The 21,901-nt window shown below is 42.1% G+C and overlaps 9 protein-coding genes across 9 annotated transcripts; 6 read left to right on the top strand and 3 right to left on the bottom strand.

Annotated features, from left to right (window-relative positions):
- Positions 1-46: 46 nt before the first annotated feature.
- BCR41DRAFT_349638 (plasma-membrane choline transporter-domain-containing protein) lies at positions 47-2,836 on the top strand. Its single transcript, XM_022023503.1, has 4 exons — positions 47-652; positions 745-896; positions 1,708-2,626; positions 2,726-2,836. Exons 1-4 carry the CDS (start codon positions 143-145, stop codon positions 2,738-2,740), a joined length of 1,596 nt encoding a protein of 531 aa, XP_021883322.1. The 5' UTR covers positions 47-142; the 3' UTR covers positions 2,741-2,836.
- Positions 2,837-2,850: 14 nt separating this feature from the next.
- Positions 2,851-7,520, bottom strand: BCR41DRAFT_14714 (fungal-specific transcription factor domain-domain-containing protein). The gene is made up of 4 exons (XM_022019574.1): positions 7,158-7,520; positions 6,740-7,013; positions 5,360-6,667; positions 2,851-5,240 (listed from the first exon to the last, which is right to left on the bottom strand). The coding sequence occupies exons 1-4, from the start codon at positions 7,387-7,389 to the stop codon at positions 2,957-2,959; spliced, it is 4,098 nt and encodes a 1,365-aa protein (XP_021883321.1). The 5' UTR covers positions 7,390-7,520; the 3' UTR covers positions 2,851-2,956.
- Positions 7,521-9,506: 1,986 nt separating this feature from the next.
- BCR41DRAFT_420533 (hypothetical protein) lies at positions 9,507-11,388 on the top strand. The gene is made up of 4 exons (XM_022029910.1): positions 9,507-9,566; positions 9,697-9,852; positions 9,964-10,162; positions 10,261-11,388. Exons 2-4 carry the CDS (start codon positions 9,699-9,701, stop codon positions 11,381-11,383), a joined length of 1,476 nt encoding a protein of 491 aa, XP_021883320.1. The 5' UTR covers positions 9,507-9,566; positions 9,697-9,698; the 3' UTR covers positions 11,384-11,388.
- A 215-nt stretch (positions 11,389-11,603) lies between these two features.
- On the bottom strand, positions 11,604-14,390 carry BCR41DRAFT_320148 (hypothetical protein). Its single transcript, XM_022021386.1, has 8 exons — positions 14,102-14,390; positions 13,874-13,982; positions 13,484-13,641; positions 13,076-13,355; positions 12,832-12,971; positions 12,076-12,720; positions 11,814-11,966; positions 11,604-11,688 (listed from the first exon to the last, which is right to left on the bottom strand). Exons 1-8 carry the CDS (start codon positions 14,342-14,344, stop codon positions 11,635-11,637), a joined length of 1,782 nt encoding a protein of 593 aa, XP_021883319.1. The 5' UTR covers positions 14,345-14,390; the 3' UTR covers positions 11,604-11,634.
- Positions 14,391-14,472: 82 nt separating this feature from the next.
- BCR41DRAFT_420531 (hypothetical protein) lies at positions 14,473-14,914 on the top strand. Its single transcript, XM_022029909.1, has 2 exons — positions 14,473-14,625; positions 14,718-14,914. The coding sequence occupies exons 1-2, from the start codon at positions 14,513-14,515 to the stop codon at positions 14,857-14,859; spliced, it is 255 nt and encodes an 84-aa protein (XP_021883318.1). The 5' UTR covers positions 14,473-14,512; the 3' UTR covers positions 14,860-14,914.
- A 651-nt stretch (positions 14,915-15,565) lies between these two features.
- BCR41DRAFT_349631 (hypothetical protein) lies at positions 15,566-15,819 on the top strand. The gene has a single exon (XM_022023502.1). It carries the CDS (start codon positions 15,626-15,628, stop codon positions 15,785-15,787), a length of 162 nt encoding a protein of 53 aa, XP_021883317.1. The 5' UTR covers positions 15,566-15,625; the 3' UTR covers positions 15,788-15,819.
- A 288-nt stretch (positions 15,820-16,107) lies between these two features.
- Positions 16,108-17,952, top strand: BCR41DRAFT_349630 (small GTP-binding protein). Its single transcript, XM_022023501.1, has 6 exons — positions 16,108-16,183; positions 16,333-16,453; positions 16,684-16,731; positions 16,854-16,861; positions 16,970-17,189; positions 17,364-17,952. Exons 1-6 carry the CDS (start codon positions 16,170-16,172, stop codon positions 17,562-17,564), a joined length of 612 nt encoding a protein of 203 aa, XP_021883316.1. The 5' UTR covers positions 16,108-16,169; the 3' UTR covers positions 17,565-17,952.
- Positions 17,953-18,260: 308 nt separating this feature from the next.
- BCR41DRAFT_369099 (hypothetical protein) lies at positions 18,261-18,692 on the bottom strand (the record flags this gene model as incomplete). The annotated part of the gene is made up of 1 exon (XM_022026434.1): positions 18,261-18,692. One exon carries the CDS (start codon positions 18,690-18,692, stop codon positions 18,261-18,263), a length of 432 nt encoding a protein of 143 aa, XP_021883315.1.
- Positions 18,693-19,029: 337 nt separating this feature from the next.
- Positions 19,030-20,338, top strand: BCR41DRAFT_349628 (ribosomal protein L34-domain-containing protein). The gene is made up of 3 exons (XM_022023500.1): positions 19,030-19,146; positions 19,380-19,505; positions 20,088-20,338. Exons 1-3 carry the CDS (start codon positions 19,097-19,099, stop codon positions 20,245-20,247), a joined length of 336 nt encoding a protein of 111 aa, XP_021883314.1. The 5' UTR covers positions 19,030-19,096; the 3' UTR covers positions 20,248-20,338.
- Positions 20,339-21,901: the final 1,563 nt, after the last annotated feature.

Below are 21,901 nucleotides of genomic sequence, written 5' to 3'. Positions count from 1 at the left end.
GAAATCCAAAAGTTCATCTTTATTTTAAAAATAAGTTACGGCTCGTGTCTTCTTTTTTATTTTTCCTTCTCTACTTTCCTTCCTCATACCACATTCACTTCCATTTATACACACTCCCGCAAAGGGATAGCAATACTACACTATGGCTCAATATCCTCCTCCAAACGAACCTTTCCCACAACATCAGTATCCCCCTAGCCCACAGCAACCCTACCAGTATGGCGCACAACCTCAGCCTTACTATCCACCCCAACAGGGACAGCCACAATGGAATCTGCAGCCACCTCCACCACAAAATAACCAGCAATACTTTGCTCCTCAGGGCCAGCCCACACTTCCATCATATGATGGCTCCATAAATCCTGATACAGGCCTTCCTTCAAAATTCAATCCAAAACCTAAATATAACGACCTTTGGGCATTCGTTCTTTTCTTGGTTCAACTCGCTGGTTTTGTCGTCCTCTCTTACTTTGCAATCCGCAACGTCATTGACCATCGTAATAGCAATGGAGGCAGAGCTGGCGGTGGACCTCTGTTAGGCTTCTTTACGACAAGTGGCTTGATTACGTTGTTCATCTCGATTGCTGTTGGTGCCATCTTTAGTGTTGCTTACTACTTCTTAACCCAAGCCTTTCCTCGTCAGGTTATCAAGGTTCGTAGCCGGGAGTTGGCAAAAAAAAAAAAAAAAAAAAAAAGACAACTTGTATTAGATGCTGATGCTGATATCATCTTTTCTCAATGTAGGTCACATTTGCATTGAGTATCATCCTCTACCTTGCAGTTGCGCTCTACTACCTCTACCTCCGCATCTGGTTTGCTGGTATTATTGGACTGATTTTTGGAGTCCTCTATGCCACGATGTGGTTCTACTGGAAAAGCCGCATTCCTTTTGCAAGGTAATGAAATGATTACATAGTGGTATCATCAGGTCAACGGGTTAGACATTAGCATGAGCACATGTATTATTTCAGCAGAGAAAAGATTGGACACTTAATTCTATTTTGGATTTCAGGAGGAAAAAGGCGGAAGTATGAGTGAGAATAGTAAGACAAATCCCAATAACTGCAATTCAGGCACCAGACAAAGTTGAAAACCTTTTTTTTTTTTGAGAACGGGGGAGTTTAATGTTTGTGAACTACAGCAATCGATATGTACTTTTTACTACAGCACTAACGATACAGCTACCACTGTAACCAAGACTTTTCATCTCTTCAACGAATCCAATGGACTTGTTGTAATTCACGAATGAGCATTGATGTATGAACATCGAGTTATTTTTATTTTCACCATCTTCCTCATGCTACAAAACTTAGTTGATCAACAAATGAATACATAGTTATTCCATCATCTGTATACATCATTTGTGTACATCATTTGTTTGTTAAAAGAAAGATATTTGTCAACTTACCACAAGGCTAAGTTCCTCCCACCATATTTCTTGACCACACATCCTCCTCAAAGCTTAAGACTGAGTGGCTGTGGAAGACCAAGACAAAATTATGTTTCTGGATCCATGTATCTTAGCATTTGCGGATTGAATGATTGGATGAGCTCTGATGTTTTATATCCTTGCAGGATTCCGGAATAACTTTCGCCACTATCTTAAATTGACTACAACAAAAAATAGTGGCGATAGTGGAGTTCAAATATAGAGTTATTGGAACATACAGACTCTAATGAATTATACCGTTCGTATTATCCTCATAGTGTGATGCTCTCGACTGTTACCGCAATTTCCAAAGAATACCCCGCAACCTTTGCCCTTGCCTTCTTGGGTCTGTTTTTGCAAATTGCATATTCGATTTACTTCATGACAGTCATTGCAGGCACATACGATCTCTACTATGACCCTGTCACCCGCTCAGCTCCCGCTAAGCTCCAGGTCCTCATTGTCTTCTGCTTCTTCTCTTTTTACTGGACCTCACAAGTGCTTGCCAACATTGTCCACACGACTGTCTGTGGTGTTTATGCGACTTATTACTTTATGAAGGGATCTCCTCAAGGAATGACAAAGTCCCCTACAATTGAAAGTTTAAAACGATCCTGCACCACCTCGATCGGTAGTATCTGCTTCGGATCACTCATCATCGCCGTCATTCAGACCCTTCGTGCAATTGCCAACATGGCTCGCGGAGATAGCGACGGCATCATGGCGTTTATTGCTTGCTTGATCGACTGCATATTAGCCTGTATTCAGGGTATTGCAGAATTTATCAACAAATATGCGTTTGCTCAAGTTGCTATCTACGGAAAGCCATACATCCAGGCTGCCAAGGATACATGGACCATTTTACAGGACCGTGGTGTGGAGCAGATCATCAACGACAATCTCATTGGCAATGTTTGGAGCATGGCCGCCATCTTGGGTGGCGTTCTCTCAGGATTAGCAAGTTATTTGTACATGCGCATTGCAGAGCCTTCATTCAATAGTGGAGGTCAGTTTACGTATATAATTGTAATCATGGGGTTTGTGATGGGTCTCCAGATCGTCTTCACAGTTGGCACAGTTATCGACAGTGGTGTGGCTACCACCTTTGTTTGCCTGGCGGAGGACCCTGCTGCTTTGGCTAGGACTAAGCCCGAACTTTTCGAGCAGATCCGCCTCACTTGGCCTGAGGTTGTTCAGGTATGAATACAATTGGTTTTTTTTTTTTTTTTTTTTTTTTTTTCTTGCTTGCTTACTTGCTAATCCCTTACGTCTTCTTGCTATGATCCATCAATCTAGGGTGTCCGCTATTAAGTAATATGATCCATGATTGCCACACTATCTACCCATGCCATTTATCATAGTCAAACATGAAGAAAAAAAAAAATATAGCCTCATAGTCTAATATACATATACAATTTAAGACTGATATCAGTGTATAAATGATAATACAAGTGGTTTAGTGCTTCAACAATGGAATGGCTTATGGTACAGATATACGTGAGGCATATAGAAGTTATGCAGAGTTGTCTATTGGAATGAGGGAATAGATGTATGAACAGAGGGACGACCAACAATTGAAGTATCCATCTCCATTCTCATAGTCGTCATAGGCTGTTGTTGTTGCTGCTGCTGCTGGAGCGGCTGAAGTTGCTTTTGCCGAGCTTGCTGCTGTTGTTGCTGGAGCAGCTGTTGGTGTTGCTGTGTTTGTAAATGATGCAATGCCGCCAACTGCCCTTGCTGCGTTAAATTTGCTGTATTAGGCAAGAGTTGACTCAAATGAAAATAGTCATCATAGATGAGCGAGTTTTGCTGGTTCAGAACAGGATGAATATCCTGTTGCTGTAGCTGCATTTCTTGGCGCAGCTGCTCATGGTGAATGTTTAGATATCGAACCAGCGAATCCGGAGTTGACTGCATATCAGAGAACGCCTCGTCCGACATCATGAACGAATGAAGTCCTGGTGATATATTGTTTTGAGTAGAAGTCGGCGGGCTCTTAGAATCGGATGCAGCGCGACCCCTAACAGGCGAAAGATCCGTACTTGGCTCAGGACCTGGCATAAGCATGGATGCCGCTGAGGATGAGGTCGTTGAGCCTACAGGACTGGGTGCAGACGGTGAAGAGTTCGTATCTGCTGTCAGTGGTCCGTGTGCAGAGCGTAAAGGTATAGTCGATAATGACGTACTGACCCCTATAGCAGCACTACTGCTGACACTGCTGTTATTATTGATAGAGTTTTGGTGCATCATCATAGGAGTCATTTGGAATGAACTTGACAAAAAGTTCAAATCACCCAGAGGCATAGCAAAGTCAAAGATTGAATCTGCCATCTCTGCTTGCGCCCTTGAAGACTGGTTATGGCTGTAGCTGCTACCATACACCAATGGGGGGCCAAACCCTGACCCAGGGGCCATTCCTGGTTGTTGATGATGTTGATGTTGATGCCGTTGTTGATGCTGGTGTTGAGGTTGGTATTGGGCCATTTGCTGCTGTTGGACCGATGCCGATACTGAGGGAATGAGTGAGGTGTTTAAGCCTCCAGGCGGCCCAAATGCTAAAGACGATGATACTGGAGCCTGCTGCCGCTGTTGCTGGAGTCGCTGCTGTTGCTTTTGGATGTTGGCATTTTGTCTCATATCAATGGCTTGGGATAAAGCCTCTTGCTGTTGATGCTGTTGCGTATATACGTTCAACAAGTGTTGATTCATATCGGATTTAGCAGCCGAGGCTAAAGACGGTACGCTTGTCTGAACCAGCAATGGCTGCATGATGTAGCCTTCCCGTCCTTGAAACTGTTGAAGCTGATCTGGCCCCTGAAGCACGGTGTGTCGGTATGTCATGTTACTATTAGAGTTCGATTTTAGCGGAGTCATGGGTTGTGCTGGACTTTGCTCAAGCCCTGGAGACCATGTAGGATTAGCACTGCCGTCAAGGGATCCAACGGAAGATAAGTTTGAGAGAGGTGTTTGGTTTGGAGCATGTGATGGCTGCGGAGCTGTGGCTACGGTTGCGGTTGCGACTAGAGTCTTAGTAACTCTGGCCTGCTTAGAAGCTCGAAGATGTGAAGGCTCGTTGTCTTCAGCCTGCCGCTTCTCTACTAATTGAGACTCCGAGGTCTCACAATCCTTGTTACTAAGTACCTGCTGCTGTTGTTCCTCCAACATCTTTGCCTTTCGCTGTCGCTCGAATTCTTGATTAATCTCTTGTATCTCGAGCTGGTTCATGCGTTGAAGGCGCTCCTTTTGTTCTTTTTCCTCTTGATCTTTTGTATTGTCAATTTGCGAAGTACTAGACTGGTTTTTATTGGTATCCTCTGTGGCTAAGATTCGCCGCTTTTGTTGATTCGCTTCGTCAATAACCTGCATCTCAGTTGCGCGACGCCAGAGCGCAATCAATCCGGAATCACTTTTCAAGAAGGAGCTAATAGAGGCCAGCTTACTGTTGACCACCATGCGCGGCGCGGGTGAATCACCCTCTAACCCAGCACGACTAGACTCGTCATTTTTGCCATTTTTGCCACGGGTCCGAGAGGCTTCTTTGTTCTTCGTCGGATTAACTTCACTATCTGCTGCATAATTGCGGCTAGAGCTATACGGATTGTGAGACACGACTTGTGGTACAATTATGCCACCATTAGCAGATGAACTTATTTTGGATTGAATGGAGTATAGATCACGAATGATGTAGAAAAATTTGTCAGCCATGGCCCAATATGTCTTCATGGTCTGCAAAATCTTAACATGGATGCTAAGGTTACGTCGAGCTTTTGCTGCAATGGCAGGATCGGATGCAAAAGCATTCGTGATATGACTACAGAGCGTGTTCGGAATCAATACATTCAAAGCAAGTCAGATTACCAAAGAAAAAAGAATCAATGCCAATGATCAGTGATTATAAAAATATATAATATAAGGTATCCAGTAACTTACATTGTGGCAGTAGTGAAGACGGGATAGGCGAAAAACGACGAGATATAGATCCGTGGAGGATAATTCTGTGCAGTAACAAATTCAAGTACCTCTGATACTTTGGCCGCAGCTTCAGCGCAACGTTTAGTAGAGTTTTCGACAAATTCGGGGTCCATAGGAAAACTAGCTTTGTCAGCAGCAAGGATAGGTCGGTGAAGTAAAACTACAGAAGTATGGTACACGACATGCATAAAGATGATGATACACCCTTCGCCTCTATCCTTCAGCATCCTGGTGTTATCCGGTGAATAGCCAAATTGAGATGGAACTGACTGGAGCCATGCAGCCAGAGCAGCATCGATAATGGCGAATTCAGATCCTGGCTCGTTTGGTGGAATTGACTTTTTAGTTCGCGGGCGATTCACGTATTGTGAGACTTTACCGAGTATTGCAAGGATACGAATCAGATATGCAAACGAGCTCAGACTATGGCATTTTTGACTTGCTTCGTCTTCTTTTGATGGTTGGGCACTGCTAGAGCCATTCTTTTTAGTTGATGTCCCAGGCCAAGAATCTGGTGCATTATTTGAGCCTGTATCATCTGCATCTGTCTCATGTTTCACTGAGGAAAGTCCCTCGGAATCATTCTCCTCCTCCAACATCTCTGTAACGACAGGTCGAGCTTCATGCCAGGCATTGTCTTCACTTGGCAACAGTACCTCGCAATCCCGCTCATCGATCATCCTTGGTCGACCCGATGATGATGATGCAAGCACATCCATAATGAAGCAGGCCCAAAAGGTCCTCCTTCTTGTTTCGCGCAGTACCCAATCACCCTTGAGGTTAAACACCGGACTACTGTCCTCACGATTCAAGCCGAGTTCCTGCGCCATGCGGATAGCCATGCCACCAAACATCCATGCTCTCGGGCCTCTGGCAGCCCCATATTCAAACATGGATAAGAATAGCAGCGCTTGAACATTTGAGACTGTAGGTACATCCACAGAATCAATCAATGATGCTCTAACATTAGTGGCGAAAGGCTCGCCAGCCAGAAATGATGGGGTGGTAACAACATCGGGGTGATTCGAGAATCGAGCGACGCCCGCACAGAGCGCATTGAGTAGATTGGGTGAGACTTTGCCCTCGCGATATTGCTTCATGAATGATCCAGGGTGAATGACGGGGAATTGGTAGTAAACTGAATCGAAGAAGAGCTGAATAAGATGATCGAGGATGTCTTTACGTGGGACCTCATCCTTGATACCGTAGATAGGTCTCTTTGTCCTGGTCAGAGGGCTTTGATCTGGTCGTAGTTTGGTATGTTGGCTGTGAAGCATTGGGTGAGTGAGTGCCTTTTGATTATCATAATGTGATAGGGGTGAGGTATTGCCAAAATACCTTGGATCAGATAACTCTTGTCGACTACAGGATGTCTCAGTAGTCTCACTATCACCATCTGAGAGAGATCCTCGCCGGCGATTGGAGATATTTGAATCTATGAAATCTGTATCGATAACGGCAGGACCATGTTGTAACATCTTTTCCATCTTATCGAGTCTCTTCTCGAGCAATTCGATGTATCCTTGACGTGGACCGCGCTTTTTCATTGAGGGTAGATATGTGCAATGGATGTCGAGTTTCGCGCAGTTGGCACAACTAGGCTTGATACCATCTATTTATTCAAGATTAGAGCAAACAGATCACAAAAATGGGAAGAGAGTACACATACACATTAACGTAACTTTATTATTCCAGGTTTGGGATCACCAGCCCAGTAGAAACAAAAAATGAATATAGTTGGAGGAGCAAACCTTACCGCACTTGATCTTTTTCTTTCGACAAGGGTCGCATGCTTGAGTGAGCCTTTTACGTTTGATGGGAGTAGATCCACTACTGCTAGCGCCTCCAAGATATTGTTGAGAATCATCAATGTCATTGTCTTCATGGTCCATCTCGTGGTCATGGTCGTCTTCATGGTCAGATTCTGACATGTGCCGCGCAGGACGGGAATCTGGAGTAGCCATAACCGTAGAAGTATGTTTTGTCATAATGATGAGCGATATTGAGAAGGAATACAGGGTTGTCAAGGCTAGTCAGATGGTAATTAACAACGAGGATGACGGGAGAGGGAATTAGGTATTGAGAGTCTGTGTGCGTGTGTGTGCAAGTTGCGGGTCGGATGAAGTACAAGGGAATGAAACTGGAAAAAAAAAAGAAAAAAGAAAATAGCCTTCTTATTTGGGTGTTAAGTTTGAGAGGGGAGGAGCAAAGGTGAAAATGAAACAGAGAGAGAGGGAGAAAGTCTACTGAATGAACGAGCACAGGAGAGAAAGGAGGCTGTTGTTGTTGTTGTTGATGCCCCACGTTCCTTTTAGCTTTTCTAGTCGTTCAAGTGAACGCTCCACTAAACTTCTTCCTTTTAAAATGCTCTGGCAGCGATTCACCCTAAGAAGCATGGCTCTCCCAACACAAAGCAGTGACGACTTAGATAACAACTTTCTACCCTCACAGTACATGTATATCTCCTCCGCTCACTCCATCCCTCTCCTCGTATTGCTTTTCTTTCTTCAGACAGCACGAAGTGTAAACGATAAGTCAATAAACCGGTATACCAGCCATTTAAAAAATAGAACAATGAGGCACCATGTGTACTGCTCTCTTTCATATTTTCATAGATTGATGAGAACCAGTCAATTAATAGACATAAATATATAGAAAAGGTATTGACTGCGTATCTAGACGTACATTGGGCAAATGAATGCAAACTACGGGCGTGATAGGTATCATAAAAGTCAGACAGATATACAAATCGGAGCCCAGTCGGTTCTTTTGTCATCATTTCTTATAAATATACTTTTTATCTCGCAAGAATAAAAAAAAAGAAAGTTTTCTTTATTGACCTGAAGAAACAAAAAGTCGAGGACGCGTTGCATGTTTGTAGTAGGACAGCCTTTCTTTGCTATTGGACTAAGGGATCCAGATCTGACTGCGCTGCGCAAGATAGGACTAGTCAACACAAAAAACGGCGCCTTGAAGAATTATTCCAATGCACAGCCCGACACAATCTTTTTACCAAAGAAAGATCGAGCAGAAAATCAAGGATGTTTATTAAAATGCATCATGCTTCGTATTGCACCTGCAATAGATGATCAGTCTGTCATCATCCTTAACCTTCGACGATGGCGAACAGTCATCAGTTAAGGCCACAGAAAGACCTTTTTTGCTTTGTTCATACAAAAATCACACGAAGCACATCGAGAAATGTAAACAAAGCACCTGAAGAGATGCAAGCCTGTGAATGTTCCTTTCATAAAACCATTTGATACCTCATTCCCCTTGAAGTGATTAATCTCTCGCTTCCTTCTGCTCATTGGCAGAGGGGTGAAAGAATAGCCCCCATTAAGATACACCATTGGCCAGCGCTGAGACGAGGTTTATTCCAGTACACTATTGCGCTCATACAGATTCGCTATGGCAAAGTGGAAATTGGCAAGGGACTCAAAGGTAATTACAGGGGCGGCGCTACTAACTAATTTGCGAACTTGGATTAGTGCGTGTGCTGTAGTCTCCTTTGTGAGTTGAGTGGTAAATTAAAGATGCTTGCTTCCGTTGTCAACTTTACGGTCGCATGTCGACCGTCAAAAAGCCTGGATTCTTAGTTGGGCCCTGACCTCAACCAAAGGAGATGTTTACCTTAACACAATCGTAGCTCAAGAGATTGTCTGCATTGAAACAGAGGCAATTGGATCTATATTGTAAGTTATTCCGCTCATATCTACCATATATTCAAGTCCCACTCAGAAATGAATTCAGTTGATGTCTGTAATAGGGATTTGTATGGCTCTATAAGTAACACGTCTTCTTAAAGATATTCGTAGGCGATATGATGCCAAAATGAGGATGGATGAGAGCTGACATGCCTCCAAATAAACTAATCTAAGAGATTCTGCGGCGCTTCAAGTCGTCATGGCTAAAATCAAAGCGATTGCCCCATCAAACCTATTATTGTCTACATCTCAGAGCTACTTCTGACCACGCAGATAAAAGTGGTGGCGAATCAGGTCTTGTAGCTAAAAATGTCGCGTTTTTTAAGCCACTATCAGAGTAGCCATGCTTGATTAATCAAGTTCAGTCAAGTGCATATACTTTTCGTGTGTAAAAGGAAGCTTGATTCCTTCTCATCTCGCAGACATCATCTTTACAAGCAGTAGAACTTTACATTCCCGTATGCTTTTTTTTAAAAAAAATGAAAAGAAAAGAAAAAAGAAAAACCATAATATTGAATAATATAAATAAAAAGACTCCACGAAATTCCAACTAGAACTACTGAATACAACTTTTTTTCTTTATTTTAGACATGTCCCATATATCTAGTTCTCCAGCGCCGCGACCGCTACCACCTTTGTCTGCGCTTGATCCAGCGTCATTCTATACAATTGTGGTCTCTGGAGAAAGTTTTCGGGTTACTATGACCGCAATCCAATATGATACCCCTAATTTTTTTTCTGAAAGTAAGAACTCACAGTCTTCAAATGAAGCTGTAGATCTGTCCTTTGCTCTATATTAACATTTGTGCAACACGCCCTTTTTCTTTTTTCTTTTAATCTATGGATACGTTTCAGTCTTCAACAATCCAAGCCGCAATGAATATTTGACGCGGACACTACATGTTGATCGCAATCCAGATGTTTTCCGAGATATTGTCAAGCATATGCAAGGCTATTATGTTGCTGCCCGGGACGAAGTTCATCTAGAGAATCTAATAATGGATGCACACTTCTATAATCTGAGACGTCTAATCGAAAACCTGCGTCAGACGATGTAAGCACTCCTTTTCTTTTCCTTGCTTTCTTTTGTTTTCTTTTCTTTCACTTATTCACTTTGGCTCTTTTTTTTTTTTTTTTTTTTTTTTTGCAAAGGTTCATAAACGTGAGTGGGACAGTTTTCAAGATTGCACGGGAAACTATTTTAAACGACTCTCCCAACTTTTTTGCACTTCTTACACCTTACGCAGATCGAAACCTTACTCCAACCTTCTTCAGTCGATCACCAGAACTCTTCAGAGATATTCTTAGTCATCTACAAGGATATGACATTCTGGTTCGGGATAAAGTCCATCGGAGCAATCTTCTCAAAGAAGCTCGCTACTTCAAACTTAACAGTCTTATCCAGAAGCTTTCCTTGGGCACAGAATATGTTTACAGTGGATTCCCTACTCGATCTGAGGAGCGGATCAAGCCTGAGGTGACCATGCTTCTCAAAAACATCAAAGTTAAACATGTTTTGGTCAAGGGTTGGCGTGAGTTTGTCAAGGACCCTCATACTGGCCGACAGAATTCTACACCTTCAGCATTTGGTGATGAGCCCATTGTGGATAGTAGTAGTGGCAGTGGGATTGATAATAATAACAGCAACAACCAATTAAGGTCAAGTAACGGGGGTGGATCCAGTACAGACGTTAACCCATCTCAAAAAGAGGACATTACTATGACTGACAACAGCGGTAAAGAAAAAATTTTCGAGCAGAATCGTGCACTTGTTCAATCTCCAGAACTACAGGATTTACTCTATAAACCTACACCGGAGATTGAGCCGTTGGCAATCGTGGTTGAGTTCTCGAGTATCGAGCTTTTTGCTATTTGGCCAGGATCTGTCAACTCATCCATGTTGGGTGATCAACACATTTTTGTTTACCGAGATGAAGATCTCACAATTTTGAACAAGATTTGTAAACATTTGGGGCTACAAACCTTGACTATGGCTGCAAATATTGTTCAGCTTTCACCCAACCTTTTTTTCCACCTTGATGGACAGGCATACAAGGGCCAAGAGGAACTGGAGCCCATCATCCGCAGATTGGCGTTGTCGTCTGCAAAAGTGACCCCGCCTGGCAGAGCACTGCGATTATTTTTGGGCAGAGCATTAGTCCGAGTTGGTTGCAGATCAGAACAGTTGGTTATGACTATTGTGAAGGCGGAAGGTTGGAGTTCGGATAAGGAATACAATGCATGCAGGCAGTACTTAGACTCTACAACAGTCTAAATGATAAACAATACCTATTTATCAAAAAAAAAAAAAAAAAAAAAAAAGTCTGATAAGGTAAAGAAGTATCTCAAGCTTACAAAGAAGTGTCAACGAAAAGAGACAATTTTACTTCCATTCTTATATTTATTTATTTAATTATTTTTCTTTCTTTTTCTTTTCTCTTCTTTTCTTTCTTTTCTTTTTAAAGAAAAAAAAAAAAAAAAAAAAAAAAAAAAGAGTCGGAGCCAATCTTCTGTTGATGTTCTTTTTTAGACTGGTATATTCTCGACGAGTTCCTTGGCCTCACTCCATGATCCCAAGTTCTATTGCGAATTGAGCCATATGTTTTTAACTTTTAATACCATAATGATAAACAAAGACACACTTCCATCTTTTTTTTTAAAAAAAAAAAAAGAAAAGAAAAAAAAAAAAAAAAAAAAAGTTGTACCTTTTGGCACCACCTCTGATGTGCCTTAGCGTATTCAAGCAAGATATCTCGCAAGTCTTTAATTTTCTGACGCTGAAAGCGATCCAAATCCCCTTGTACTGCCCGTGAAATGTTGTCCAAATCTGCGTTTGTAGTCTCCAACTGTTCCTCCAGCTGAAATAATTATTTGTAGATGCAGAAATAACGATCAGAAATCGGCCAACAGTCTAGTCCCATAGGAGCATAAACAATCTTTTTTTTTTCCTTTTCTTTAAAAAAATACCTGCGCGATGGCATCTCGAGTTTTTCCAATGTTGTTACGCCTCGTTGCTTCTGGATCCACATCAATAATGCCATGGATGGTATGACTGAGAGCACTGAACACGTTAAGACGAGTGCTTCTACGCTTCACATTGGTAGAGTGCGGAGCATGAGTATGGGCGTATGGATTGGGTTGAGGTAGCTGAGCATAAGGGTTAGTTGTGTCCATGCTATTATTCGTTCGTGCATAAGGATTGTGTGGTTCCGAATTCTCTACAGACTGTTCACTTGCGGGAGTGATGGACTCGGGCTCGTTCGTAAATGTCCCTTCATCTGAGATCGAATGATTATCACCAATGGTCGAGGATTGACTATCTTGCTGATGTTGTTGCGGCTGTTGGTGGACTGAAGAATCGCTGCGAGCTGAATTTAAAGCGTTGTCTGAGGTGCCAGACCGTTCACGCTTCAATGCGTCCTCAATTCTCTTGGCCTCAATTTCCATTCTCTCGAGATTTTCCAGAGAGCTCCTCTTAGATTCCAGCAAATCAGCTGTGTTCTCGGACTGAATGTGTTTCTGGTGTCTGAATTTTAGTATACCCTTGATGATGTTAGCGTATTGTATATACTCTTGCAAAGGCTCATTTACATTGACCTCCAATGCTTGCATCTAAATGATGAATAGACAGGTCAAGTCGGATTATGTCTCTCGTAAAAGCACAATTACAATATTTCGCGATCAGAACTCTACATCCTTGGAAAAGATGTTCAAAGGACATACCAACTCAGTAGTAGCCATGAAACTAGAATCAACAGCTTGACCAAGTCGCTCAATAGCGTTTGACAAGGGCGGGTAGCTATTCTCGTTCAAGCTGAATCCGTTCAAAGTAGCCCCCAAGTCCGAGTTATCGCTAGCGATCTCTGAGATGACATGGTGGTCAAACAGTTTCAAGAATCAGCATCGGTATTTTGGCATCGAATATTTCCAAATTACATGGTAAGGCGTGAGCATAATAAATATGTACCTCCAAGTTTGCGGACGACCTTTTTTTGACTACGGTCCATGCTTCCTGACAGCTGGTTTGCAAACTTTTGGGTAAAGACTTCACTATCGATGAATCGAGGGTCCGGTTGCTTCAATGTCGAAGGCGCAACGGCTGCCTGCCCTGAATTGTTGGTCTCCGACGTTGGCGATGGTTGATGCGCCGAATTAGGTCGTGAGAGTGAAGATGAACTAGCTGTCAATGTTGCGTTTAAAGGATTCTTAGGTAATGTGGTGATGGGAGGACAGTGCATCAGCTCGGCCTAGCGCCAAAATAGAACGTGTGTTAGTTGGATAGAAAGAATCCTTAAGTTAATGCCATTTGAACAGGGACATATTAAATATCATTTTTAAAGATAGTATTTATAGAATAGACAAACAGATGCTTTACCCAAGCAACATCCGGTTCCAAAAAACGATGGAAGATGTGCTCATAAGACAAAATCTCATGCTTTGCCAATCTGTTCAGGAACTTCTGAAGCATACGCTTGCGCTTCTCCACGATAACCGCGTCCTCTTTGCTCTTGTTCTGAATGTTTGCATAGTTGGCTAAATAGAAATAATAGTTGAGGGATAAAGTAGTAATGGAAGAGGGGAAAAGGAGGATTGTTAAAGCACCTGTTATCCTGCGAGTAACGATACTAATCCAGCGTGAGATTTGTGATACGAGCGAAAAGGAAAAGTCTCCCTCTCCCTGCTCTTTTCCAACCGTTTGTCGTAAAATTCTTTTGCTTCTTGTGTCGCTAAAAAAGTATGTAGCTGTGAGTGTTAGGGCACTTACAAATAGTATGCTTCTCTGGAATGGGCGGCACAATTAACGTTGGATAAATCCTACAGAGCACCTTCCTCAGTGATTCAAATTCTGAGTAGCGTCTCCTGACCTCATTGTCCTAAAGACACAATTCCGTTTTACGTCAGTTTTTTTTTTTTTTTTTTAAAGAAAATTGCATTGCTTGCCTGCACATCGACACGACGACGTGGTCCTTCAATGGGTACATAATGTCCTTACTCCGAGCTTGATAGTGTAAGCAACATAAGAACTAGCGGTGAGTCCGTCTGCAACTTTGGTGGCTGAAGTGACAAAGAGTGAAGTATGAGGCTGGTGCAAAAGTGTGCTCACACTGCAGCAAGGGGTTCCCGGTGCTGCACGAGGAATGGTGGTAAAAGCTGTGTATGGCTCAACTGCATGTGAGCTGTGGGCCTGCAGATTGTCCTGAGAGTGTGAATCCTCGCTGTGGTCAGAGAAGGACATGGCTAAAGTATGTTTTGCAAAATGGAGCGTGTGTGGATAAAGAAGCAATAAAGAAATGCGGGATTGGACATTTAACTCAGACGCCAAGCAGTCTCGCGAGGTCAGTTGAGCAATTGACCTTTTGTAAAATTTGTTATAAAAACAACTAAAATAAGGACCTGCTTCCTCATGGACGACATCACTGACCAAGAGATTGCCATCAATCTCAGGAAACGAGCATTGCTGTTCTGGTTGGCTGCTGCAAAAGGAGCATCCCCCTGCACTGTGATAATCCCAGACAGGTAATGGTCGTGAAATCAAACGACATATGCAGTGAAGACACAGTACGTCATTGATCTAACCATCCTAATCTTTTCTATCCGAATAAACATAGCAAGCCTGTGTGTGGAACATTTGTTGCCATGGATTCACACGAACAGCGTGTGCGTATCAACGCATTGCAAACACCAATCGGGACTTACGACCGAGTTGTCCTTCGTGGTAGCGATGTAGATGCACTCGAATTATCAATGTGAAATATGTGTAAAACAACCAAACCATAGGAAAATGTGAAATTAAAGTGAAGTTTATCTTGCAATTGAAGATCGCGTGGTTTTTTTTGTAAATATAATGGACAGTGGCTCTGTCATGAGGACGATTCCTTGTCTCTCATCCTTACAGCAACAACACTGAACTCTTATGCGTTGATGCTTCATATTTTACTCATCCATTAGGGCTTCCCATGAAATCATTATCAGCTTCAGGATCCTAAAACCTCATGGCTTTGCGTCAAAAACGAAAAGAAACCCATCAAAACACGTGTCACTCAGCGCTCGCAAGCTGTTGTTATCCCAATGCTGAGAGTATCTGCGAAAAGGTTGAACTGCATTGTGTACAGTACATCAGGTCCTTTTTATCCATAAGATTGACGCGCTTTTCTGATAAACATCCAAAAAAATTTAATTACTAACTCTGAGCATCCAGTGATAAACCTTCCTTGCCTTTAAAGTATACTGTTTTCGATACCTGTACTTTCTTCCGGACGAAGAGGACGAAGTCATTGAACATGAGCGCGATCGATAGTACGGAAGACGTTGAATGTATCTGAGCTCTTGTTCATCTGGGACACACTTTAGTAGAGTCAATGTCCATGTGAAGGCTGGTGAAATGAGTCTGAGGTGCAGATTCCTTCTTTCTTTCATCTCCTTGTGTCTCAAGTGATCTCGGATATGACAATGAAAAAAAAAAGGCTCCAGTCCTTTTGACAGCTGTATGTCCAGAGCAATGTGATCTCTTGATAGGATGCCATACCGTTATGACGTCCTTATATGCGAACACACGCACACCTTTCATACATGCGTCCAACATGTATATCTATATCCTTATCCATGCTGTTATAGCCAGACATGTAAGCATGCTTTGGTCTGTAGATCCACGTCTTTTCTCATTTACCTCCCTGTCTAAGTCTCGCAGTCTTCATGGATCTATTGGAGATAATGCATTTTGCCATGCTTGCCAGACTTTGATCTACATGAACTAATAAACCCCTATCCTACCCTTGAGGAGGCGCTCGGCCCCTTTACTACAAGTTTCACATTCAATGCGTCATGAAAAGCATTGGTGTCAAGAAAAGATTGTACTCCAATCATTCTTAACCACAACAGAGATCTGGATATACCATGCACAGCAAGATTAGCCATTTTAGTTAGGATATAACTATTTCAGTCAAATGTTGATGTAATTTTGGTAGGTTATAAGTTGGTTGACCTCTATCACCTTTTTCACGAAGACCATTCTTTCTTGAATCTTGTATTAAGCCCATTTTATTCTAATTGATTCAGCCCCCATGAACCCCGAATAGTATGTCAGGCTTTTGCCGCATGTTGATTATTGACAATAACTTTCCCTGTGCTATTGTCAGAAGCTTTTTTTTTTTTTTTTAATTCATTTATTTTAAAAAAAACGTCAAAATTAACCATAACTATATAACTCCTTCTTACTGCAATCAGCGATTACCTCTTTAAACTGCTTTTGATTGGCGATAGTGGTGTTGGAAAGAGTTGTCTCCTCTTGCGTTTTGCCGATGATACTTATACTGAGAGTTACATCTCCACCATCGGCGTTGACTTTGTAAGGCTGCAAAAAGAGAAAATAAATATCTTTTGCCGATAAATTGATACTCTTGGATGGGCATTAGTTAATCCCTAGGAAACGCTCAATAAGAGGCTCTGCGGCGAACAGCTTTGAATGTTCAATGAGGCTCCCAACAGCTTTTTTCTACGAGCATTACCACGAGGTTTAAGAAAAAAAAAACTATAAGATTCTTTCAATGCTCATACTTGCTCTTTTCTATGTAATAGAAAATCCGCACAATAGAAATCGAAGGCAAGACTGTGAAGTTGCAAATTGTATGTCTTTTTATCATTCTCCACGAAGCCATCTATTGCACCTGTACATCTGCTGTCAAATGATCATTTTGCATTTCACTGACTCGCATATGCTTTTTTTTTTTAAAAAAAAAAAAATGTAGTGGGACACGTAAGAAATATCTTTTTTTAAACTTCGATCACGTTCATCAGGTCTTTTACTTTGTACGAACTAATTTTTCGTTGGCATCTTCGTATTTGGATGAATGTAACAACAAAGTGCTGGCCAGGAGCGTTTCCGCACAATCACTTCGTCTTATTACCGTGGAGCACATGGCATTATTGTCGTCTATGATGTCACAGATCAGGACACGTTTGCAAACGTGAAGCAATGGCTCGCCGAAATCGACCGGTATGCCTCTGAAGGCGTTAATAAACTGCTGGTCGGTAACAAGAGTGATCTGACTGATAAGAAGGCAGTAGAGTACACTACGGCCAAGGTAATCCTATCATGGAAAATGTGACCTTTCTGACCAAACTGCACAAGCTGTGGCTGATGTTATCGTCAAGATAGAAAAAAAAAAGAAAAATACACACTGCAACCTTTTTCCGTTTGTAATGTTTTTTTATTTTTTTTATTTTTTTTTTATTCTCTTTCCTTTTTGAATGTGTAGGAATTTGCGGATCAGCTCTCAATCTCATTCCTTGAAACATCCGCCAAGAGCGCCACTAATGTTGAACAAGCTTTCATGACGATGGCTAAGCAAATCAAGGATCGCATGGGTACTACCACTGTTGCGCCTGCAACCAACAAGAACATCAAAGTTGGGTCAGGACAACAGTTGCCAGCACAATCTGGTGGAGGATGCTGTTAAAAAGCTTTAAAAAAAAAAAAAAGCATGTGCCTCTTTGGTTTTTGCTATCCAATTATTTTTTACTTGCCGTCCTATGCCCTTCAAGCTCTTTAAAGTTGACTTTCACCAGGTGAAAAGTCATAATGAAAGGAAGAGTTTTTTTTTGAACAACACATTCACCTTGTAGCTCTTAGCCATAAAGCCATGATTTTATTACTTACAAGGGACTCTGATATTATAAGAGTATTAGTTTCGCATGATCTGGTCGCTTTTACGTCCCTTATTTAATATTTGTAGAAAATGACAAATTCACTGACAAGTAAAATTCTGCTAATGACTTCGTTCCTTACGAACCATTTATATAGATATTGTTCATGCTTGATGCCAATAAAACCTCTGATCTTTTCTGCATCATTATCATAAATGATACTTTTTCCTTTAACAGGTCATTTGCATGATTTTGTCATTCCAGCATCAAGCTTTTCCTGGGGCCTTCTATGCATGCTCGTGATGAGGTTGTGGTAGTCATTCACTGGGGTCTTATACTACCCAATCGAGAAGTTATTGGCGTAATTTTGCTAGTATAAATTTGGTAAGACATACTGATAATTGGCGAGTCTAACCGAAAAAGGATCTGGAGATCTTTCTCCGCTCAAGAACTTTTGCCACTTGGACTTTTTCATTTTGTTTCAAAGCAAATATTTTTATTAAAGTATCTTATACAGCCATAGCTGTGATTGCGGGGAGCGTTGCAATGGTCTTAATCATTCCTGCACACAAGATACCACAGCCACCAATTTCGGCTCCGATCAGAGACCACATAAAGAGCTTGATCAAAAAAGGGGGTAAGATGACACCCTTATTACCCAATTTGTGAGGCACCTTGAGCTGGTTAGTCGTGTCCTTGAGGAAGCCATGGATGGCATACGCGATAACAGGTAAGACAAAAAAAATCTGTGTTACAGCAGTAGCCAGAACATTGGTCTTTTCAGACCAGGCAGAAAGTAAAGCTATTCCTGCAAGCTGAAACGAGGCAAACCCGTACATCAGAGAAGCACGATGAGCAGTAGAGACGTAAGGGTGGGCAGTAAACGTCTCTGAGGTATGAATTTGATGATATTTGACTGTCCCAAGCAATAAACCGATCATGAGGTGATAAGCCGAGAGAACTAGGTTAATGACCACAGAAGGTCGGAGGAGTATAGGAGCCAGATGATGCCACATATACTCAGAGTGTAAAAAATGGTCAGACATTTGTGTTCCTGTATTTCTATATTAGAGGAGATAGAGAGCGGATAAAAAAAAGTGTTTAAAAGAGGCGGTAGTGCAAAGATGCAGATGAAAGAGTACAAGAAGAACGAAAGTAAGGACACTGGTTCTTGTCACCATTTTAAAGAAGTGAGGATTTCCGAGCTCATATTCATCAGCTCAGCCGATCCGTGCAGTGTGACCGTGGTTTTTCTCTTTTTGTTTGTTTCCAAATAGATCAAGCCCATCCTCACACAATCATCCCTTTGTGCATTCTGCATTACAAACACGCACATTTATTCATAATGTTTACGGCTTTCTCATCGCTTCGTACAAAGCTGGCACCAGTCGCCAGGTAAAGCCAGGCTAACATCCTCTAGAAAGAAACTGACCAACCAAATGGGATCATCAAGTCCCGATTTTTTAATTCAGGCTGCATATTGGAGTATCAACAACGTTGGTTGAATAAACAAAATTTACATGCTTAGATATTTTTGAGCATACTAAGGACTGTAAAGCAAGAACGAAGGGAAGGACAAAAGAAAGAATGAAAGAGAGTAAGAACTAACGGAGACTCTTTTTTAATAGGACACACTTTACAATCTTCAGTTCAGCACCCTCATCAGCAACGAATCTTTCTACCATTACTCCCAGCTCTACCACTAACTCCATTTATTCTTTATTGAGCGGATTCCGTCTTCCTTCAGTTTTTGGGTAAGCGTCTTTATCTATTTATTTATTTGTATTCTGATACTTTATGTAAAGGAAGAAAGATGTAGGGAAAAACAATACGGACTTTTCGAGACAAAGGATGGGATCCTACTAGAATATCGAAGGAGATGGACTTAAAATGCGCGGATGTTTAATGCTCCTCGGGATTCAGGAACATACGGAATGATTTGAGCAACCTAAGATCTTTGTTCTTCAGGTTTCGAAGAAGATAAGAGGGAACCACCATTTAGAAATTTCTCACCGTCATTGGTTTCTGGTATGGTGTACCAAGGGCGCACCAGGACAATTTTGTATCAGGGTACATCATGCCGCTACTTGAAATCAACAGTGCATCGCACCAGTCAAGTCCACTGGTGTAAAAAGAAGAAATGAAAAAAAAAAAAAAAAAAAAAAAAAAAAAAAATGCATCAGCGAAAATCACTGGACTTATGAGTAATGAATGGAAAGAGCTACATACTGTTACTCGGTGCTCTTTCGGTTTTAATTTTTGAGGTGCATTACTAATTCAACTGCTTTGGGTGTATGGGACTCTTTTTATATATATATATATTCGGCTGGATATAGCTCAAGCCAAATTCGGTTTGTAACCTACGGTCGTGAATACCAGCCCTCACAACGCGTTCGCAAGCGTCGCCATGGTTTTTTAGCTAGAATGAAGTCAAGAGGAGGTCGTAAGATCATTTTGAACAGACTCCAGAAAGGTCGCAAGTACCTCAGCCATTGAGAAGATATTGGAAAAAGCTCATTCTTTGGATCCATTCCAAATAAAACAACATTCCAAATTTTATTCAATGTAATAAAAAAGTGAGAAAAAGAAAGGAAATGAAAAACAATCAGGAACAATACATGTACATGACACAGCAAAAACATGACAAACATTGGATGAGAATAGAGAACAAAAAGACAGATGGTATTTTATGTCACAAATTGAATAAAAATGAATAATGAAGGAAAATAACATGTGCAAGGTATAGGTAAAAGAAAATAAGAGTAGCAATTACAATGAATTTCAGAAGTGCAAAGAAACCAGGAAGGAACAACCGGAAAAAAAAAAAAAAAAAAAAATATCGGGAGTTTTTTTTTTTTTTGTAAGCTTGTACACCGTTTAGAACGGAAATCAAACGACAGCAACAGCATTTTTGCTATCTTCCTCCATTGGACCAGCCGAGTTACGAGCACAAATATCAGCTGGGCCGGCAAGACCATTCGCCATTGATTCCTCCTGCACGTTCGATTGTGGTGTTCTTGGTGTAGGGCTTGAGATGGGTGAGTCTGTCTGCTCCTGCGGTGCAGTCTCCCCACCTATCTCGTTGGGCTGTTGAGGCTGTGAAGGCTGTGGAGGCTGTTGAGCTTGCTGCTTTGATGTCTGTGGTTGCTGCTGGCTATGTTGGTCATGGTAAGCTCGTTCTTGGTCCTGTGGGTGCCGTTGATGGACAAGATGTGAAAAAGCGCCCTTTTGTGGCTGTGAACCATGGAATTGCGATGTTGGCGTACTATGCTGGTGCTGCTGGTGTTGTTGTTGTTTCTGCAACTGGTGCTGATGACGCAACTGCTGTTCCTCTGGAGGCACATATCCATGAGGTGTATGAATTGATCGTCGTTCATCCAAACGATGCATTGGCTGGCCAGGGATCAGAGGCATTTCCAGAGAAGGAGTATGGGAGTGTCCGCGGTCCTTGCGTTGATAGGCGCCCATATCCAACTTGGAGTAATCTGATGAGGACATCTGAGAATGCGCATGCTCATTAGTATGAAAGGGTTGTCTCGAGTCTAGTCTTCCATAATCCATGGATCGCGAATGAGAATGACCGAACTCTCTTGGCCGTGCCAAGTCTTGGATATCCATTCTCGACAGACCCAACGACGATGTATGTGCATGTCCTCGCCCCCTGTTCAATGGTCTCATCTCTGACTGGTCACGAAGTAAGCTTTGGGAATACTGTGAGTGAGAAGACAATTGGCGATGCTGAGTCTGGTGCTGAGACTGGTTGGTATGGTAAGATCCATGCTGCGAAGACATTCCAGATCCATATGGCATGCCTTCGCGTGAAGCACGATCGTTCACTTCTCTACTGGAGCGCTCCTCTGCAGTTTCCATTTCGACTGCTTCTGACTGGAGTCCGGATGAGCTAGGATGTTGTTGTTTTTGTTGCTGTTGCTGGTGCAACTGCTCCGTTTGTCTTTGATCATGTGTCGGGGTTGTCGAACGGCTATTAGTGCTAGGTCCACCAGGCATTTGATTTGCACCCATTCCGGCTTCAGCTGCGTCTGGAACTGAATTCCCTTCAGGACCATAGCCGGGACGTGATGGGTGCTCCTGGATCGTATCCATCTGCAAGATGAGCCCATTGAGGTGCTGTTTGGCGTCCTGTTCACGT

This window comes from Lobosporangium transversale (genome assembly GCF_002105155.1).
Source record: "Lobosporangium transversale strain NRRL 3116 chromosome Unknown BCR41scaffold_10, whole genome shotgun sequence".
Taxonomy (NCBI): Eukaryota; Fungi; Mortierellomycota; class Mortierellomycetes; order Mortierellales; family Mortierellaceae; genus Lobosporangium; species Lobosporangium transversale.
This window is presented reverse-complemented; position numbering and strand designations above follow the sequence as displayed.

Excerpts from the sequence above, each read along its gene's own strand:
- BCR41DRAFT_349638 (XM_022023503.1), top strand. The coding sequence starts at position 143 with ATGGCTCAATATCCTCCTCCAAACGAACCTTTCCCACAACATCAGTAT. Across the intron at positions 653-744 it reads TTCCTCGTCAGGTTATCAAG|GTCACATTTGCATTGAGTAT; the intron begins GTTCGTAGCCGG and ends TTCTCAATGTAG. Across the intron at positions 897-1,707 it reads AGCCGCATTCCTTTTGCAAG|TGTGATGCTCTCGACTGTTA; the intron begins GTAATGAAATGA and ends TTATCCTCATAG.
- BCR41DRAFT_14714 (XM_022019574.1), bottom strand. The coding sequence starts at position 7,389 with ATGACAAAACATACTTCTACGGTTATGGCTACTCCAGATTCCCGTCCT. Across the intron at positions 7,014-7,157 it reads AAAGAAAAAGATCAAGTGCG|ATGGTATCAAGCCTAGTTGT; the intron begins GTAAGGTTTGCT and ends TTGAATAAATAG. Across the intron at positions 5,241-5,359 it reads GTCTTCACTACTGCCACAAT|TCATATCACGAATGCTTTTG; the intron begins GTAAGTTACTGG and ends CACGCTCTGTAG.
- BCR41DRAFT_420533 (XM_022029910.1), top strand. The coding sequence starts at position 9,699 with ATGTCCCATATATCTAGTTCTCCAGCGCCGCGACCGCTACCACCTTTG. Across the intron at positions 9,853-9,963 it reads CCCTAATTTTTTTTCTGAAA|TCTTCAACAATCCAAGCCGC; the intron begins GTAAGAACTCAC and ends GATACGTTTCAG. Across the intron at positions 10,163-10,260 it reads GAAAACCTGCGTCAGACGAT|GTTCATAAACGTGAGTGGGA; the intron begins GTAAGCACTCCT and ends TTTTTTGCAAAG.
- BCR41DRAFT_320148 (XM_022021386.1), bottom strand. The coding sequence starts at position 14,344 with ATGTCCTTCTCTGACCACAGCGAGGATTCACACTCTCAGGACAATCTG. Across the intron at positions 13,983-14,101 it reads CTTACACTATCAAGCTCGGA|GACAATGAGGTCAGGAGACG; the intron begins GTAAGGACATTA and ends TTGTGTCTTTAG. Across the intron at positions 12,972-13,075 it reads GGTCGTCCGCAAACTTGGAG|AGATCGCTAGCGATAACTCG; the intron begins GTACATATTTAT and ends ATGTCATCTCAG.
- BCR41DRAFT_420531 (XM_022029909.1), top strand. The coding sequence starts at position 14,513 with ATGGACGACATCACTGACCAAGAGATTGCCATCAATCTCAGGAAACGA. Across the intron at positions 14,626-14,717 it reads ACTGTGATAATCCCAGACAG|CAAGCCTGTGTGTGGAACAT; the intron begins GTAATGGTCGTG and ends GAATAAACATAG.
- BCR41DRAFT_349631 (XM_022023502.1), top strand. The coding sequence starts at position 15,626 with ATGCCATACCGTTATGACGTCCTTATATGCGAACACACGCACACCTTT.
- BCR41DRAFT_349630 (XM_022023501.1), top strand. Across the intron at positions 16,454-16,683 it reads CCACCATCGGCGTTGACTTT|AAAATCCGCACAATAGAAAT; the intron begins GTAAGGCTGCAA and ends TCTATGTAATAG. Across the intron at positions 17,190-17,363 it reads TAGAGTACACTACGGCCAAG|GAATTTGCGGATCAGCTCTC; the intron begins GTAATCCTATCA and ends TTGAATGTGTAG.
- BCR41DRAFT_349628 (XM_022023500.1), top strand. The coding sequence starts at position 19,097 with ATGTTTACGGCTTTCTCATCGCTTCGTACAAAGCTGGCACCAGTCGCC. Across the intron at positions 19,147-19,379 it reads AAGCTGGCACCAGTCGCCAG|GACACACTTTACAATCTTCA; the intron begins GTAAAGCCAGGC and ends CTTTTTTAATAG. Across the intron at positions 19,506-20,087 it reads CGTCTTCCTTCAGTTTTTGG|CTCAAGCCAAATTCGGTTTG; the intron begins GTAAGCGTCTTT and ends GGCTGGATATAG.